Source organism: Hyaena hyaena, unplaced genomic scaffold (genome assembly GCF_003009895.1).
Source record: "Hyaena hyaena isolate Hyena2069 unplaced genomic scaffold, ASM300989v1 scaffold_871, whole genome shotgun sequence".
In the NCBI taxonomy this organism is placed as follows: Eukaryota; Metazoa; Chordata; class Mammalia; order Carnivora; family Hyaenidae; genus Hyaena; species Hyaena hyaena.
Window position 1 is genome coordinate 468,202 of NW_024081500.1, and position 20,122 is coordinate 488,323.

The 20,122-nt window shown below is 42.4% G+C and overlaps 1 protein-coding gene across 1 annotated transcript in view; it reads right to left on the bottom strand.

Annotated features, from left to right (window-relative positions):
* ZNF615 (zinc finger protein 615) overlaps nt 1-19,680 on the bottom strand; it is a 35,988-nt gene extending 16,308 nt beyond the window's left edge. Inside the window, 6 exon segments of the mRNA XM_039220156.1 lie at nt 3,163-3,519; nt 3,521-4,967; nt 5,546-5,641; nt 5,919-6,045; nt 15,903-16,115; nt 19,548-19,680. Of these exon segments, the coding sequence (XP_039076087.1) occupies nt 3,163-3,519; nt 3,521-4,967; nt 5,546-5,641; nt 5,919-6,045; nt 15,903-15,917 (2,042 nt within the window). The 5' untranslated portion in view covers nt 15,918-16,115; nt 19,548-19,680.
* Nucleotides 19,681-20,122: the final 442 nt, after the last annotated feature.

A 20,122-nucleotide genomic window follows, 5' to 3' on the forward strand; every position in this document is an offset into this window, starting at 1 on the left:
GCTGACCGAAATAAGTCAGGCAGAGAAGGACAAATATCATATGTTTGCACGTATAGGAGGATTAGGAGGAACTTAACGGAGGACCATGGGGGAGAAGAAGGGGGGAAATGGTGGGGGAAAGGGAGAGAGGCAAACCACAAGAGGCTCTTGAATGCTGAGAACTAAGGACTGATGGGTGGGGGGGAGGGGAGAGATGGGCATGGAGGGGGGCACGTGTGGGGATGAGCACTGGGTGTTATATGGAAACCAACCTGACAACAAACTATTTGTAAAAAAAAAAAAAAAAAAGAGTCTGGGTTTTTGGTCTTTTTTTCTTTATTCATTTGTTTCTTTATTTCCACATATGAGTGAAATCATATGATATTTGTCTTTCTTCCCCAGAAGTCTGATTTTCTTTTCTTTTCCATAGCTTACTTTAAAAAAATACAGCATATAATATACAAAATGTGCATTAAGCAACTATTTATGTTATTGGTAACGCTTCTGGTCAACAGTAGGCTATTGTTACATGTAGATTTTCAACTGCGTGGGGGTCAGTGTCCCTAATCCCTACATTATTCAAGGGCCAAGTGTACTAAATACCCAGTGCTGGAGAAGATGTGGAGCAATATTTCATACACTGCTGGTGAGAATGTAAAAGAGCACAAACACAGCGCAAGAGACTACTTTCTTAAAAGTCTAAACATAACTTACCATACATCCCAACAATCATACACTTGAATATTTATTGTAAGAGAAATGAAAATTTACGTTCACACAGAGCCCTGTATGCAGATTTCATACCATCTTTATAACAGTTGAAACCAGGAAATCTGGAGTGAAGGGATAGGGGTACCTGAGTTGCTCAGTTAAGCACTGGATTTTGGCTCAGGTCATGATCTCATGGTTCATGAGTTTGAGCCCTGTATCAGGTGAGTTTGAGCCACACATCAGGTGAGCACAAGACCCACTTTGGGTGAACTCATGCTGTGCATCCAGTGAGCCCCACTTCTCTCTCTCTCCATCTCTCTCCTTTCTGCCCCTCACTCACTTGCATTCTCTCTCAAATAATTTTTAATTTAAAAAATTAAAAAGAGTAAAGGGATAAACAAACTGATCGTGTATTACTAATAAAATGTATCAGTAATGACACATTTGTTTATGTGTATTACTCAAAATAAAAAAACCATCCAGCAACTCAAATAAGTCTTCAGAGCAATTTTTGAATGACAAAAACATCAAAACCTTACATGCTCCCTATTAATAAAAAAATATAAATTTGCATATGGTCAATATTGTACTTTTATCAAAATTATAAAATTCTATAAATACAACATATCTATAAAATATATAAAATCCAGTTATAAAAATGATTTTTATAGGATTCATAGAATTACATGATTATACTGATGGGAAATGTAAGTGGTTGCAGGAGGTAGGTTTGGATATGGACATAAAACGGTGTAAGAGAATCTGTGTTGATTATACTTTTACATCCTGGTTGTGGTAGTGATTTACATGGCTCTATACATATAAAAAAGCTTCTTAGAATTACAACCTAAAAAAATAAAACAAGACAAAAACCATGAAAATCTAATGAAATCCAAATAAGGTTAATGGTTTAGTTAACTGTATACTACCAATGTCATTTTCCTGGATTCAATAATAAAATGCGGTTTACATACTGGGAGACATTGTAAAAGATACTAGGGAAATCTCTGGACTATCTTGGAATTTCTTTTAAGATAATATGATTTCAAATTACACATTTTCAAAATAACTTGGGGGGGGGGCGCCTGGGTGGTTCAGTTGACTGAGCATCCAACTTTGGCTCAGGTCATGATCTCAAGATTGGTGAGTTCGAGCCCCATGTCAGGCTCTATGTGGACAGCTCAGAGTCTGGAACCTACTACGGATTCTGTGTCTCCTCTCTCTGCCCCTCCCTGGCTTATGCTCTGTCTCTCTCTCAAAAGTAAACAAACATTAAAAAAATTTTTTTTCTAAACTTAGAAGGTGGTTTTATAAAATATCTGGTCATACTTATAAACTTAAATAAGTACAAACATCTGCTATCTTATAAATTTAAAGTTTCCTTCTAAAAGAATTCAATATACTAAATTTATAAATCATATAATACAGGGTAGTCCTAGAACACTCCATAGAACAATAAATATTAATCAGTGATGAGGAAAGCAGACTAATTTTTAAAACTAGGAATTACCTTAAAACTAGGAATTACTAACAAGGCAACTAGAAAAGGGTTCCCAAAGTATTATCTGAAAATGCACATCAGGTGAATTATCTGATCTATACAATGAGGTCAGACTTGTAATATTTAAAAGCACTCAAATAGGGGCACCTGAGTGGCTCAGTCAGTTGAGCGTTCAACTTCGGCTCAGGTCAGAATCCCACGGTTTGTGAGTTTGAGCCCCGCATCAGGCAGAGTCTCTGCTGTCAGCACAGAGCTGACTTTGGATCCACTCCCCTCCCCCCATTCTGGTCCCTCCCCCACTGGTACTCTCTCAAAATAAACATTAAAAAAATTGGGGGGGCACATGGGTGGCTTCATCAGTTAAGCATCTGACTTCAGCTCAGGTCATGATCTCACCGTCTGTGAGTTCAGGCCCCGTGTCCGGTTCCGTGCTGACAGCTCAGAACTTGGAGCCTGCTTCAGATTCTGTGGCTCCCTCCCTCTGCCCCTTCCCCACTCATGTTCTGTCTCTCTCTCAATAATAAATAATCATTTTAAAATATTAAAAAAAAATTTTTAAAGGCATTCAAATATTTACGATTTTCACAGGACTTCATTCCTTCACAAGTTCTCTGATATCCGACTAAAGGTGTTCTACATTTAGCATATTCAGAGAGTTTTAATTTCTATATGATTTCCTGACAAAAAGAGGCAGGATGTATCACTGACATCCTTTCATATGTATATATTGTCCTCCAAAAGTTTTTCTCCAGTGTGGATCTGACACTCACTGAGGTCTTCTTTCTGGGTAAAGGCTTTCCCATGGTTATGGTCATCATATATTTTTTTCAATCGTATTTCTACGAACAATAAGCTCCCTGATGATCTATTGTGATCCCTAATAACAAAGTCTACCTTCCCACTGAAGGCCTTCCTAGTCTCTGCAGTCACAGAATTTGTCTCAGTATCTACTTCTCAGAACATAACGAAGCTAGGAAGTTTTGCTCAAGGTATCTCCACACTGAATGTATGAGTTTTTCCAGCATGTTTTCATTGACAGAAAATATGAGGTAAGGATCACAGAAGGCACCACATTCACAGTATTCACCAGGTTTACCACCTCCTGGACCAGTTCTTTAATCTCCCCAGGGCACACATGAAAACAGGCAGGACCACAATTACCTTCCAATCTACTGGAAACACTGATGTTTAACGAAGTCTTGGTTGCCACAGAAGGCATTTCCACAATCCCATTCAAAGGGCTTTTGTTTTACAGGAGTTCACTTGTAAATAACGAGCTGTGACTCTGTGTTAAAGGAATTTCCAACTTGACTGAATCTACCCATTCCCCTTGTGTGCATTTTCTTATGTTTCACAAGATTTGACAAGTGGGAGAAGGCTTTCTCACAATCACTGCATGCATAGGGTCGTTCTCCTGTGTGAGTTCTTTGATGGACATTGAGTACTGACTTTGTGGTGAAGGCTTTCCCACATTCACTGCACTCATAGGGTTTCTCCCCCGTGTGAATTCTCTGATGGGTAATGAGACCGTATTTGTGAGAATAGGATTTGCCACACTCAGTACACACAAAGGGAGTCTTTCCTGTATGACATCTCTCATGTTGTATGAGGCAGATCTTCTGGCTGAAGGATTTACCACACTCCCTGCATTCATAGGGTTTCTCACCTGTATGAGTTCGCTGATGGATAATGAGGGTGCGCTTTGTGGTGAAGCCTTTTCCACATTCATTACATAAGTAAGATTTCTCTCCTGTGTGAGTTCGCTGATGGATAATAAGGGTGCGCTTTGTGGTGAAGCCTTTTCCACATTCAGTGCACATGTAAGATTTTTCCCCAGTATGAGATCGCTGATGCACAATGAGATTACTCTTCACGGTGAAGCCTTTCCCACATTCACTGCATATATAGGGTTTCTCTCCGGTATGAGTACGCTGATGTACAACAAGATAGCGCTTCATGGTGAAGCCTTTGCCACATTCAGTGCATATATAGGGTTTCTCCCCAGTGTGAGTTCGCTGATGCACAATGAGATTGCTCTTCACGGTGAAGCCTTTTCCGCATTCATCACAGACATAAGGTTTCTCTCCACTATGAGTTCGCTGATGTGCAATCAGATAACGTTTCATGGTGAAACCTTTTCCACACTCACCGCACATGTAAGATTTCTCTGCTGTATGGGTTTGCTGAGGCACAGGGAGACTGCTCTTCACACTAGTGCCTGCCCTGTAGTCATTCATTATACAGACTTTGCCTTGTGCAGGAGTTTTCTCATGTTTAGTGAACATGACATTTCTGGAGAAGGATTTCCCACACGGATCACACCCATGGGGCTTCTCTCCTCTATGGCCACCCTCATGATTAAGAAGCTGGGACTTCCTGATGCAGGTTTTCTCATCTTCGATGCATGCTTGGGAGTTCTCTATGTTAGGAGTCCTCTGATGCTTAAAGACTTGGAATTTAGTGCTGATATGTTTCGCACATTCAGGGAATTCAATTCCAGCATACAAACGTTCATGATTACCATGTAGAAAAGATTTCTCATCTCTATTAAACTCAATGGCCTTCTTTATTTCATATCTTTTCTTCTGGTTAACTAAACTTGATTTCAAAGCTTTTCTACATAAGTCAAACACATGATTTTGTGTCAAGGCAAAATGTATTTTGCTCAGGTGAACAGCATTTCTAAATGCATTCTCTTCCCTGTACTGTTGCATGCTCTTCAGAAATCTGTGGTTTTGAGAGTGCTCTTGCATATGACTGTCATCCTTCCCAATTCCTAGGTAAAAAGAGAATAACAAATTCTCTTATGAGAACAGTATGGAATACAAGTGTTTTAAAGATGACATAGTGGGGATGGCTCTTTATTATCGATCATATGATCCCAGTTTATATTTTTTAATTTTTTCAACGTTTATTTATTTTTGAGAGACAGAGAGAGACAGAGTGTGAGCAGGGGAGGGACAGAGAGAGGGAGACACAGAATCTGAAGCAGGCTCCAGGCTCTGAGCTGTCGGCAGAGAGCCTGATGTGGGGCTTGAACCCATGAACCATGAGATCATGACCTGAGCCGAAGTCGGATGCTTAACCAACTGAGCCACCCAGGTGCCCCCACGTGATCCCAGTTTAAAAGAAATTTATAAAAATGTAAGATAAAATAAATGGCAGATCGAAGGAGAGAAAAGGAGCATATTTAACGCTAAACACCCACAAAGAAAAAGAGTTATCAACTGGGGATGGAGTATGAGGAAGACCTGTTTAGATATCCTTAGACACCCTCACAGCTGTGACACCTTGTCTTCATGACTAGAATAGAATCTCCTCAGCCATTCCCCTTGCTGGTTCTCACTCACTTACCTGCACGGGTTCTATCTTGGATTTCATCCTCTGTCATCCATGCTTCATCTCTGTGTTCCAACTTGGAGACTGCATCTGGTTTCGTAGCTTGACACCCTGTTCATGAGAAACGACAGAAGACTTAGATGCTTAATGACCTGGGGTACAGTAGGTTGAGATGGGAAAATATTACACTCTAGACACAAAACAATTTCTCACATGCAAAGATTCTCTTTCAGGATAGAAAAGACTATACTGCTTTGTTTGGGGTCGAGATAGGGGACCAAACATTGGACTCTTCTCAAGACCACAGTGATGGCAAAGCTATCACTGAGTGATAGAGGAAATGCCAGTGCCCAGGCTCTTCTAAGTGACACAGGGAAGCTGTCCTCACCCACTGACACCAGGTTCCTGTAGTTCTCCAACATCACATCCCGGTACAGGTCCTTCTGGGCGGGGGCCAGGAGCTGCCACTCCTCCCGGGAGAAGTCCACGTGCACGTCCTCTAGTGTCAGCGATCCCTGTAACAACATGGTCCTGTTTAATATAATGTGAATTACTTTTATTAATATGGAAGCATGAGGGAAGCTGTAATCAACACAGCCTCATCTATATATGTTGTTCTTTTTTGAGAGAGAGATGGTGCAAGTGAGCAAGGGACAGATAGAGAGAGAGAGGGAGAGATAGGTAGAGGAAGAGATAGGTAGAGGGAGAGAGGGAGAAGCGGGGCTCACCTGAAGCAGGGCTCATGTCTACCCAAAGCCCAATGCTGGGCTCAAGCAAGACTCAAGCTCACCCAAAGCCTGATGCATAGCTCAAGTTCACCTGATGTGGGACTCGAACTCAGGAACCGTGAGATCATGACCTGAGCTAAAGGCAGAGGCTTAACCAACTGAGGAACCCAGTCACCCATATTTACTTTTCTTAAATGCATTTTAGTAGAAGTAAAATGCTATCTTTTTATATATTTCAGCACCATTGTTTTTTTTCATTTATTTTTCCTTCAAATTTTTATTTCAATTCTAGTTACTTAACATACAGTGCAATACTGGTTTTAAAAATAGAATTCAGTGGTTCATCATAGGGCGCCTGGGTGGCTCAGCTGGTTGAGCATCCAACTCTTGATTTTGGCTCAGGTCATGATCTCATGGTTCAGGAGTTTGAGCCCATACTGGGCTTTGTGCTGATAGCATGGAGCCTGCTTGGAATTCTCTCTCTCCTTTCTCTCTGCCCCTCCCCTGCTTGCTCTCTATGTATCAAAATAAGCAAAAAAACTTAAAAAGAATTCAGTGGTACATCACTTACTTATAATACCTAGTGTTTATCATAACAAGTGCCCTCCTTAATATCCATCACCCATCTAGCCCACCTCCCAACCTCCCTCCATTAACTCTCAATTTGTTCTCTATTCTTAAAAGTCTCTTATGGTTTGGGCTGCCTGGGTGGCAGAGTCAGTTGAATGTCTGACTTCGGGCTCAGGTCATGATCCTGTGGTCCGTAAGTTTAACGGGCTGTATGCTGAAAGCTGAGAGCCTGGAACCTGCTTCAGATTCTCTATCTCTGCCCCTCTCCTGCTCGCACTGTCTCTCTCTCTCTCAAAAATAAACATTAAAAAAAATTAAGAGTCTCTTTTGGTTTGTTTCTTGCTCTTTTCTCCCCGCCTTCCCATATGTTAACCTGTTTTGTTTCTCAAATTCCACATGTGAGTAAAATCATATGGCCTTTTTCTGATTATTTTGCTTAGTACGATATACTCTAGCTCCATCCATGTGGTTGCAAATGATAAGATTTCATTCTTTTTGACTGCCGACTAATATTCCATTGCATATATATACACCACTTCTCTATCCATTCATCATTGATGGACATACTTTCTTTCCATACTTTGGCTATTGTTGATAATGCTCCCATAAACATTGGGGTGCAGGTACCCCTTCAAAACCTTATTTCTGTATCCTTCGGATAAATACCTAGTAGTGCAATTGCTGGGTCATACAGTAGTTCTATTTTTAACTTTTTAAGTAATATCCATACTGTTTTCTAGAGTTGCTGTGCCAGTTTGCATTCACATCAACAGTGTAAGAGGGTTCCCCTTTCTCTGCATCCTTGCCAACACCTGTTGTTTCTTGTGTTGTTATTTTAGCCATTCATTCTGACAGGTGTGAGGTGGTATCTCATCATGGTTTTGATTTGTATATCCCTGCTGATGAGTGATGTTGAGCAGCTTTGCATGTGTCTGTTAGCCATCTGGATGCCCTCTTTGGAAAAGTGTCTATTCAGGTCTTCTTCTCGTTTCTTAACTGGATTATTTGTTTTTTGGCTGCTGAGTTTGATAAGTTCTTTATAGGCTTTGGATACTAACCTTTATCAGATATGTCACTTGCAAATATCTTCTCCCATTCCATAGGCTGCATTTTAGTTCTGTTGGTTGTTTCCTTTGCTGTGCAGAAGCTTTTTATCTTGATGAGGTCCCAATAGTTCATTTTTGCTTTTATTCCCCTTGCCTCTGGAGATGTGTCTAGTAAGAAGTTGCTATAGTCAAGGTCAAAGAGGTTGCTGCCTGTGTTCTCTTCTAGGATTTTGATGGCTTCCCGTCTCACATCTAGATCTTTTTTCCATTTTGAGTTTATTTTTGTGTATAAGAGAGGGTCCAGTTTCATTCTTCTGCATGAAGCTGTCCAGTTTCTCCAACACCAGTTGTTGAAGAGGCTTCCCCCCGCCCCACTAGATATTCTTTCCTGCTTTGTCAAAGATTAGTCAACTACATAAGCACCATTTTCAAATACTAAAAATAGGCAAATAACACCAGGACAAATAAAATATTTTTACTTTACAAGAAAATTTCACAGCCAATATGAGCATCAACCATGACTAGATTCCACATCCAGAGTTTACAACATAGTGTTTTTAGTAAATGTAAAAGAATAAGAGAAACCATATGAGGTATAGCTATTACAAAAAAGACCATTAAAGTTGATTAGGAAAATATGGGGGGAGAAGAGAAACTTCCAATAGACAAATATACATACGCATACATCTATCAGTGGACAGAAAAACAGCATATCAGATACACTGTAGTAAGCTGGAATGTAACTGAAGAAATCACCAAAAATGCAGCATAGAAGAGAAGGAAAACATAAGGATGATATTAATAAACACACAGTGTCAAAAGATCTGATGTATACCTGATCTTATAGTTTCTCAAAAATAAAAGGGAGTAATGAAGAAGCAGCATCCAAAGCCTAAAAGCTGAAAAACTCCCAACTAATTAAATACTCCAAACCTCAGATTCAGGACTCCCAATAAACTCCAAGCAGGAAGTCTATCTTCCTCAACACATTAGACTAAGACTATGATACGCCAAATGCAAAGGGAAACTATAAAAGCATCCAGAGACAAAAGCCAGATCACCTACAGCAGAAACAACCAAATTCAGAAAAGAATGTAATAGTTCTTTTTTTTTTAACTTTAAAAAAATGGTTTTTTGAGAGAAAGAGAGAGAGTCTGAGCAGGGGAGGTACAGAGAGGAGACACAGAATCCAAAGCAGGCTCCATGCTCTGACCTGTCAGCACAGAGCCCGACACGGGGCTTGAACCCACGGACTGCAAGATCATGACCTGAGCTGAAATCGGACGTTCAACCAATGGAGCCACCCAGGTGCCCACGTAATAATCTTTTGAAAGTCTTGACTTTTTGTGCCCAAATGGCCAGGCATGGAGGCCATTTGATATTGCAACAAAGGACTCTCCTTGTGAAGTGTGGACAGCACTGTCTACTCCTAGTCACAATGACAGTATTTAACACTACTGCCAACCAAGGAAGCTCACCTATACCTCAGTGCCCAAAGTTTTCACTGAGGCTTCATGATTTATGCATGATTTACTGAAACACAGACTACATCACTGAACTCAATCTCCAGGTTCCTTCCCCTTCTGGAGGTCACCTGGCTCAAAGCCATAAATCATATGGTTGGTCTTTCTGGCATGGACAGTCCCACCTTGAGGTACCTCATTAGCACAAACAATGTAGGGCCTACATGAGTCACTTCATTGACATAAACTAGAAAGAGTGGTCCCCGTGGCCCAAGATGAATAACAAAGACACTCCAATCACACAGGTAATTCCACGGGTTGAGAGGTCACCTCATACAATTATGCATGTGACTTCCATCTTGCTAACAGAACCTGTCCTTTGATGACTTTTATGTAACAACATGGGCATGCTGGGGAGACCCATGTGGCAAGGAACTAAAAAGTAAGAATCTTATATGAGCAGACAGGTAGGAACTGAGGATCTCATTTGATCACCCTTCTGGAAATGAATCCTGCCAACAACCCAGTGAGTTTACAAGTGCATCCTTCCCCACCTGAGCCTCCAGATGAGACACCACCCTGGCTTACCTCGATTACAGGCTCAGGAGAGAGTGTGAAACAAAGTACCCAGCAGTGACATGACAAAAAATATTTGGCTTTTGGCCCTGGTTCCAAGTACACAAAACTCTGAAAATGCCTACAATCTCCAATGTTAAGTGTTTTTTGTGTGCTAATGAGATGACTGGTAGCCTAGGCCATCACAATGCTGCAGGATGGAGGTCGGATGCCAAAAAAACAAACCAATGATTACAGGGTTGGAACTTTTGGCCCCACCTCCCAACCTCCACAGAGGGGAGAAAGGTTGGAGATGGAGTTTAATCACCAATAGCCAATAATTCAATCCATCATGCCCACATAATGAAATCTTCACAAAACCCCCAAAACTACAGGTTCAGCAAGCTTCCAAGTTGGTGAGCACATCGAGGTCCTGGAAGGGTTGCAATCCCCCACACTCTGTCGTGAGAAAGGAACCATGGAAACCATGATTTAGGAGCACCTGGGTGGCTCAGTCAGTTAAGCATCCAACTTCATTCAGGTCATGATCTTTTTTTTTAATAGTTTGTCAGGTTGGTTTCCATATAACAGTGCTCATCCCCACAAGAGCCCTCCTCCATGCCCAACACCCCCCTTCCCCACCCCCATCAGTCCTCAATTTGTTCTCAGCATTCAAGAGTCTCTCGTGGTTTGCCTCCCTCTCTCTCCCCCACTATTTTTCCCCTTCTTCTCCCCCATGGTCCTCCGTTAAGTTCCTCCTAATCCTCCTATACGTGCAAACGTATGGTAGCTGTCCTTCTCTGCCTGACTTATTTCGCTCAGCATCACACATTCAGGTCATGATCTTGCAGTTCGTGAGTTCAAATCCCACATCAGGTTCCCCAATGACAGCTCAGAGCCTGGAGCCTGCTTTGGATTCTGTGTCTCCCTCTCTCTCTGCCCTTCCCCCACTCACACTCTGGTCTCTCTCTGTCTCAAAAAAACAAACACATTAAAAAAAATTAGAGCCCATCAGTCAGTGCAGGAGACAAAGACTTGTGATTGGCATCTGAAGTGGGGGCATTCTTGCAGGTCTGCAATCTTAAATTTGTGTAACCAGTTGCTAACCACAGGTACTCAGTGTCAAGAACCGGAGAAGTGGTGTTGGAAGCGATCACATATTTGGCATCAGGAGGGAAAAAAACCTCATATGGTGTCAAAAGTATTTTGAGTAAAAACAACACAGTCTAGCTAAATCATGCTAAAATTACTGACCACAGAAAATATGAGATTAAAAAATATGTGCTGTTTGAAGTTGCTAAGAGTTGGAGTAATTTGTCAGGCAGCACAGAAAAACTCACTTCTGTTTTCCTTTACGCGCTCACACAGAACACCTCTGTGACCAGATGTGTGGCTTTCCCACACCACGATATTCTGGCACCAACCACCTGGAGTCAGCAGAGACCCCACAGGATAAGGGCTTAGTCCCACAAGACTGCCCCCTGCTTTAGATGCCAATAGCAAGTAGGGGGTCTCCAGGTAACACACTGTCCAAACTGGCTAAGAATCAGAGGTTCCCACAACTTCTCCATAGATTCAATCTTTTGCTAAAACAGCTCACAGAGCTCAGAGAAACATTTACTTACATTTACTGGTTTATTATATTATAAAGGACATTATACAAGATACAAATGAGGAGAGCCTGGCTGGCTCAGTTGTGCAACTCTTGATCTTGGGGTCATGAGTTTGAGCCCCACATGTGGCATAAAGTTTACTTAAAATTTTTTTTAAAAGAATACAAATGAACAGCCAGATGAAGAGGTACCCAGTGAAAGGTCTAGAAGGTCCCACACCCACAAGCTTCTGTCCCTGTGGTGCTGGGGTATGCCAACCCTCCCAGAATGTAGAGGTGTCTACTAATCCAGAGGCTCTGCGAACCCTGTATTTTGGGGATTTTTATGGAGACCTCACTGCATGGGCATGATCTAATAATTGTTTACTAATTCATTATCCAGTACCTCTCCCCACTCTGGAGGATGGTGGGTTGGGCTACAAGGTCTATGCTTTTAATCATGGCTTGGTCTTTCTAGTGACCAGCCCCCACAGGGGACATACAGGAGCCCACACCAAGAGTTACCTTATTAGAACAAAAGATGGTCCTATCACTCAGAAAATTCCAAGGGATTTAAAAGCTCTGTGACAGACATTCCTATCACCCAGGACATTATACAGGTTTCAGAAGAACTCTTTTGTCACGAGCCAGGGTAAAGGGCTAAATATTAACAGGAAGCAGGGGCAGAGATTATATGTTTTTACTTCACAGCACCAATAGTTAATGAATATGGGACATAAACTTTAAAAAAAAGAACTTATGAAAAAACAGAAAAAATGTGGAATGTTTACAGCAGAAGTAAAAAGCCATGAAGAAAAACACTAACAAATTTTAATTTGAATACAAAATACAACTTCTGCATGGAAGAAGATATTAAGAACAAAAGCTAAAAGACAAGAAGATTCTAGAAAAATATTTGCAACATATAAAAGGATCAACTTACCACAAGATAAACTATACATCAGTAAGATAAATTTTTTTTAACTTTTTAAATGTTTATTTATTCATTTTTAAAATTTTTAAATGTTTTATTTATTTCTGAGGGAGAGAGACAGGCAGCGTGAGCAGGGGAGGGTCAGAGAGAGAGGGAGATACAGAATCTGAAGCAGGCTCCAGGCTGAGCTAGCTGTCAGCACAGAGCCCGACAAGGGGCTCAAACCCACTAACCATGAGATCATGACCTGAGCCGAAGTCGGAAACTTAACTGACTGAGCCACCCAGGCGCCCCAATGTTTATTTTTGAGAGAGACAGGGTACAAGCAGGGAAAGGGCAGAGAGGGAGGGAGACACAGAATCCGAAGCAGGCTCCAGGCACTGAGCTGTCAGCACAGAGCCCAACGCGGGGCTCAAACCCAAGAACTGGGAGATCATGACCTGAGCAATGTCAGATGTTCAACCAACTAAGCCATCCAGACACCCCTAAATTAACTCATTTTAGATCCTACCTTATACAGTAGGTGCATTGTCATTAACCCCATTCGACATGAGAAAACCCATGCGTGTGATGAGTACCTGACCTGTGCAGTCACACAGCTAGCAATTGGCTCCAGAACACTGTTAACCATGAGGCTACACTGACCATGAGCTGGAACAGTCAACTGGACAGCAATGGGAAGTGTACATTAAAATGTGAAATGACCACACCCCATAACTGATTTCTCTGTAGCCATCCTGCAACAAACACTGATATAATTTCACAAAAAGCCATTAACAAGGCCATTCATTCTCATGGTTTGTAAGAACAAAAATATGTAAATATTCATCAATAGGTGAATGATTTCATTGTTACTCCTGCAACATCTGGAGTTCACTGCTGTCAGGTAATCAACACAAAAGCTGGCTTGGAGGCACCAGCGGGTAAAAAATGCCAACACCCTAAAAACAGCGTGAAGCGAGTACGTTGACGATAACTATGGTTCACCCAGCAGAGGCGGTTCACATACAAGTATTAGTAGCAAGGTGTACTGAGCTACTATCAGTGAAGGCTGCATGATTTCACCCTGAATCTATTAAATTCAGAGTGAACTTCAAAACATATGTGTGAGTATACTATTTATCATTTCAAAAATCAAATATTTCATTTCCATCAAAATCCGAAGTTTTGGTTTTTTTATTTTTAATTTAATTTTATTTTTTTTTTATTTCTAGGAGAGAGAGAGAGACAGCGTGAGCAGGGGAGGGTCAGAGAGAGGGAGTCACAGACTGAAACAGGCTCCAGGCTCTGAGCTGGCAGTCAGCACAGAGCCCGACGCGGGGCTCGAACCCACGAACTGCGAGATCATGACCCAAGTGAAAGTTGGATGCTTAACCGACTAAGCCACCCTGGAGCCCCAGTTTTGGGTTTTTTTAAACGTTTATTTATGGAGAGTGCACATGTACATGTGCGGGGGAGGGGCAGAGAGAGAGAGCGAGAGCAAGAATCCCAAGCAGGCTGCGCCCTCAGTGCAGAGCCCAACGTGGGGCTCAATCTCATGACCATGAGATCACGACCTGAGCCGACACCAAGAGTCGGAGGCTTAACTGACTGAGCCACCCAAGTGCCCTAGTTTGTGTTTTGAGTATGACCATGAACTCGTGATCGTATGGCTGTACAGGTACTGAGCTTCAGTCACATGCAGTCATCTTTCCTGCTCAACTGGTACTGGGCCTGTGGTCATTCAGCTAAAAGGAAGCCGCTTTATACTTACCTGTGTTGTTTGGAGTATTGTTCCATTCATGTAGAATGTCGTGATAAATGCATATTAGGTATGTGATATGTACACATGTACTTGTAAACACACACACATGTACACAGAGAAAGTGTGCACTATCAGGTGTTTGCTAATGTTACACCAGGGGATTAAAAGGAACTCTTTTATCATGAGTCACCTGTGTACATAAAAGAAAAAGGTTAAAAGAAAAAAAAAAGAGAGGTAACCTAAACATAAGATACTACACTTTCTTTTCAAGATACCAAACTTTCTTCTGAAGGGTTTTTTTTTCACTTTCTTTTTTTTCTTTTCTTAATGTTTTTATTTATTTTTGAGAGACAGAGCATGAATGGGGAGGGGCAGAGAGAGAGGAAGACACAGAATCTGAAGCAGGCAATAAGCTCCAAGGTGTCAGCACAGAGCCCAAGGCAGAGTTCAGACCCATGAACTATGAGATCATGATCTGAGCTGAAGTCAGACGCTCAACTGACTGTGCCACCCAGGCACCCCTTTTTCTATACTTTCTGCAAGTTTTAAATCAAACCCCATGAATGTCAACAACCAAACCTTTTTTAAAAAAATCTTTTTAATGTTTATTTATTTTTGAGAGAAAGAAAGACAGAGTGAGTGGGGGAGGGGTAGAGAGAGAAGAGGAGACATGGAATCTGAAGCAGGCTCCAGGCTCTGAGCTGTTAGCACAGAGCCTGACATGAGGCTTGAACTCACAAACTGTGAGATTATGACCTTAGCTGAAGTCAGATGCTTAACCGACTGAGCCACCCAGGTGCCCCAAACCTTTTTATTTTTAATATTTATTTTTGAGAGAGGAAAAAAAGAGAAAGTGCATGTGGGGGAGGGGCAGACAGAGAGAGGGAGACAGAGGATCTGAAGCGGGCTGTGTGCTGACAGCAGAAATCCCGATGTGAGGCTCAAACTCAGGAAGTGCGAGATCATGACCTGAGCCAAAGTCAGATGCTTAACTAACTGAGCCACCCAAGAGCCCCAATCCAAACCCTTAATAGAGAAAAACGCTTTCCGCTTACTACTGCCAAATCTCCAGTCAAACTCTACTTCAGCTACCTATTCAAATGGAGGACCATTTGAAAGTCATGCAATCTTTTCACTTTCCTTGGCCATTTCAGTTGTTTTATTTCTGAATAAAACCAGACTGCTATGAAATTGGGTCCCTGGGTAAACAGGCTATGGTGCCCTGAAGAACCGTATCCACTGAGCTCTGCTTGGCATATTCCCAGAGGAGGCCAAGTAAGAAACAGCTATAGGAAATCTGCTTTTCCACTTACCATAAGGCTGTGAGTTGAGGATATACCCCAATGATCCCCTCCAAAAACATCAACCAAAGAAATTTCCTAAGACCTAAAGTGACATAAATTATTAAATTCCCCAAGAAACTGGTCTGCCTTCCCCACAGAGTCAGTGGACATCACATAGCTTTTCATGTCTGTCTGGCTGTGATGTCTGTTAGAAATGCCAGAGGCCAAGTGACGGCTAACATAACCCACAGAGTTCTGATGTTAGTCTTTCAGGATGACCCCAAGAGTAATCCATTCCTGATCTCATTTTGCCCTAGTTTTGAATTTAGGGTCTAAGTTAATTTCTCCCTAGAATCCAAATATCCCAATTTATACTTCTTTTAGTTGAACTGATTTTTTTTCCAGGCCACTACAAATCTGCCAGAAAACACAGAAAAGACGTAACAAACGAAAATCACCTGGGCCTTGATCATTTTCTTCTATGCTCAGGAAGCAGTAACATGGGTTCTATGACTTTTGTGTCTCCTGCATCTACGACAAGGTTTTTAGAGTCAGAAATCTTGGTGTCTGCTTGAAGTTGTCCCCAGAAGCAATGATATCCAAGTGCAAGAATTTCCTCTTTCTTCCCTCATTCCTTCTCTTGATCTCTCTTGTTCTTGGGGACCCAAGACCTGTGGGGTGAAGAGCAAATTGACTTTGACTATACATTCCCTCAGAGAGCAGGTGTTATTACTGCTGTTATGCACTTACCTTAAAGGACCCCAATATTTCCAACTGTGCCTTTATCTGGTGCCCCTGACGCTTTCACACTGTAAAGCAATAAAGTAGGGGGATCTAAATGTGTGAAAGGAATGCCTTTCCTCTGTAGAGCAGATGTGGCATGGCTATTAAAGAGGAGGTGGGAAAGCAAAAGCATAAGAACACGATGCCACGGAGGCAGATTATCAGGCACATCCATTTAGGATATATGGAAGGTTCAAAGATCTGGACATTGTGCTGTTATTTTTTTTATTTTTTATTTTTTTTTAAATTTTTACATGTTTTTATTTATTTCTAGGAGAGAGAGAGAGACAGCTTGAGCAGGGGAGGGTCAGAGAGAGAGAGGGAGTCACAGACTGAAACAGGCTCCAGGCTCTGAGCTGGCAGTCAACACAGAGCCCGAAGCGGGGCAAGAACCCAAGAACCGCGAGATCATGACCTAAGCGAAAGTCGGACGCTTAACCGACTAAGCCACTCAGGCGCCCCTGGACATTGTGCTTTTAAAAAGCAAGTATGCCCAGGGGCACCTGGGTAGCTCAGTCAGTTCAGCATCCAATTTCGGCTCAGGTTATGACCTCACAGTTTGTGGGTTCAAGCCCCACATGGGACTTTGCTCTGACAGCTCAGAGCCTGGAGCCTCCTTCAGATTCTGTGTCTCCCTCTCTCTCTGCCTCTCTCCTGCTCCCACTCTCAAAAATTAAAAACAAGGGGCGCCTGGGTGGCTTAGTCGGTTAAGCGTCCGACTTTCGCTTAGGTCATGATCTCGCGGTTCGTGGGTTCGAGCCCCGCGTCGGGCTCTGTGCTGACTGCCAGCTCAGAGCCTGGAGCCTGTTTCGGTCTGTGGCTCCCTCTCTCTCTGACCCTCCCCTGCTCACGCTGTCTCTCTCTCTCTCTCCTAGAAATAAATAAAACGTTAAAAAAAAATTAAAAAAAAATTAAAAACAAAAAAAAATTTAATAAACACTAAAAAATTAAAAAAAAAACAAGTACATCCTGTATAAGTCCATTTATATAAAACTTAAAAATATATAAACTAGCCTATAGTAATAAAAAATAGATGAGTGGTGGCTTGGCGAGAATAGTAATGAAAAATAGATGCGTGGTGGTTTGGGGAGAGATGGGGAAGTATGAGAGGGATAGATTAAGAAGGGGAACAAAGAAAATTTGGTGGTGAGGGGTGTGTTTATGATCTTCATGGTAGTGACACTTTCATGAATATATATATCAAATTTACCAATCAATATGGGTTTTTAAAGTTTATTTATTTATTTTGAGAGAGAGACAGAGAGAGAAACCAAGAAAGGGGCAGAGAGAGAATCCCAAGCAGACACCACACTCTCAGTACAGAGCTCCATGTGGGCTCGAACACACAAACCATGAGGTCATGATGTGAGCCAAAATCAAGAGTCATGTGCTTAAATGACTGACCACTCAGGTGCCCCCCAATCAATATGACTTAATTATCTGGAACTTACTATAAGTCAGTTTTGCCTCAATAAATCACCTGGGAGAAAGGGGAAAACCTAGTGAAAATTAGAATATAGACCAAAATTTAATGCCAGTCAAAAAAGGCAGCAACAAAAGACTATACATACTTTATGCTTCTGTTTATATGAAATGTCTAGAAATTGCAAAGTAATAGACCCAAGAAGATGATCAGTGGTTGTGCATGGCTGGGGGTGGGAGTGGAGAAGGAGTGGAAAGAAAACCAAGAAAATTTTTCCGAGTAACGAAAACGCTTTAAAATTGGATTGCTTTAAATTGGATTGTGCTTAGAACACTACTTGGCAACAAGAAAGAATGAAATCATGCCATTTGCAGCAACATGAATGGAAACTGGAAGGTATTAGGCTGAGTGAACTAAGTCAGTTAGAGAAGGACAGATATCATATGTTTTCACTCATATGTGGATCCTGAGAAACTTAACAGAAGCATGGGGAAAGGAAGGGGAAAAAAACAGTTACAAACAGAGAGGGAGGGAGCCAAACCATAAGAGATTCTTAAATACAGAGAACAAACTGAGGGCTGATGGCGGGGGTGCGGGAGAGGGGAAAAGGGGTGATGGGCAGTGAGGAGGGCACTTGTTAGGATGAGCGCTGGGTGTTGCATGTAACCAATTTGATAATAAATTATATTCATAAAATAAAAAAATTGGATTGTACTCATGGCTGCACAACTCTAGAAACAGTTAAAATCGCTGACATGTACATACTCAGACTTGGTGAATTTTATGGTATGTAAATTAAACCTCAATAAAACTACTACTAAAATTATTATGGAATACTTTAGAATATTTTATGTTATTACTTGTATTAATGATTATGTTTCATTCAGACATGTCACTGGCTCACCAACCTCTGTTGACACTACTTCAATGATTAAAAATGTATAAATATCTCCTATGCAGATATGTGGAGGATGATAAATTACATGATACAATCAGTTGTCATTATACAGATATACAGATTATCCCAAATATGTGGGGGGGAGGGGGGAAGCTCTTACTAGAGAACAGAATATAAGGTAAGGGAGATGCTTTTAATTAGAATGACCCTAAAAAGAAATCTCCAGGGGCGCCTGAGTGGCTCAGTCCGTTGAGTGCCTGACTTCTACTCAGGTCATGATCTCAAGGTTTGCGTTCCAGCAGGCACTGGGCTCACTGCTGTGGGCGCAGAGCCTGCTTTAGATCCCGTCCCCCTCCCTCCACCCCTCCTCCGCTTACATGCGCGCGCTTTAAAAAATAAACATGTTTTTTAAATCTCCAAAAGTATAGTAAACTTAAATGTATCACCAGCTCACTCCGTACACACTGAATTTTGAGGGAACAGTGAAAAGAGTGGTGATGTAGGGAGACAAAGTTTTTACTAAAGTTCGTGAAGACCTTGAAGGAGTGAACTGGGTTTGAATTAGCTGGGGAAATGTAGGCTTCTGGTCTATTTGGGGTATTCAGGGTTTGAGCCTGAACCTTCCGACTCTCGGGGACCCTGGACCTCCTCAAACACTGACAGCGCCCACCAGGATTCTCTAAGAGTGTGTCCTCCGTTAAAGGCCATACTGAACCAACCCAGGCTTCTCTAAAGCGCGCACGGAAAAAAACTTTCCACCCCACTTCTCAGCACCGAGTTCCACAAGCAGAGTGACACACGTGGACCTCGAACCCCAACACAGTCGGCCTCTCGGTCGATGATTTCCTCAGTCTCCTTATCACCGACTCCCACAGGCCCCATCGCTACCCCAGATTCCTCAATGACTGAAACCAAACAAAATCTCGACTGCGGTCCTTCACACACGATCCCGTTTCACGGACGCCACAGGCCGCGAGCCAAGCCCAGAACCCGACTCACCTGAACCCGAACCTCTCCAAACGCCCCTGGTAGAGACGAAAGGCCGCCCACGTCCGAAGCTACTTCCTGTTCGGAAGCCCTTCCTGGAGATACCTGGGGACCCGGATCCCCCTGAGCCAGTGAATCCCGCGAGGACCTGAGAGCTCTGCGGGATTTCGGAGCTCGGACGGCGGGCTCCGCTCTATGACGTAAGTGGCCACGCCCATCCCGGAGTTTCTGACGGAAGGGGCAAGAGCGGCTATGAGAGGAGGCCAAAATCGTTACTGGCCACTTCAGTGTTTTTACCTTCTCCTTATGAGGGATGACCAACAAAGCGGTGCTAACCGGGCGAGACTTCAAAGGCCGGTGTTTATCTAAGGCCACCAGGCACATTTATCGGTCAGGGGAAAAAGATGGCGGCACCCTTGTGAACGGCCTAGCGCCGCCGTCGGACTGGAGCAGCATGGGTGCGGCCATCTTAGAGGAAGGCAGGTGTCCGTACGGCTGAGACTGGCTCAGACCCTAACTGATGGCGGGGAAAAAAGTTTGTAGAAGCTGAGACGTCACTGGAAAGGCGGCGGTCACAGAGTTGACCA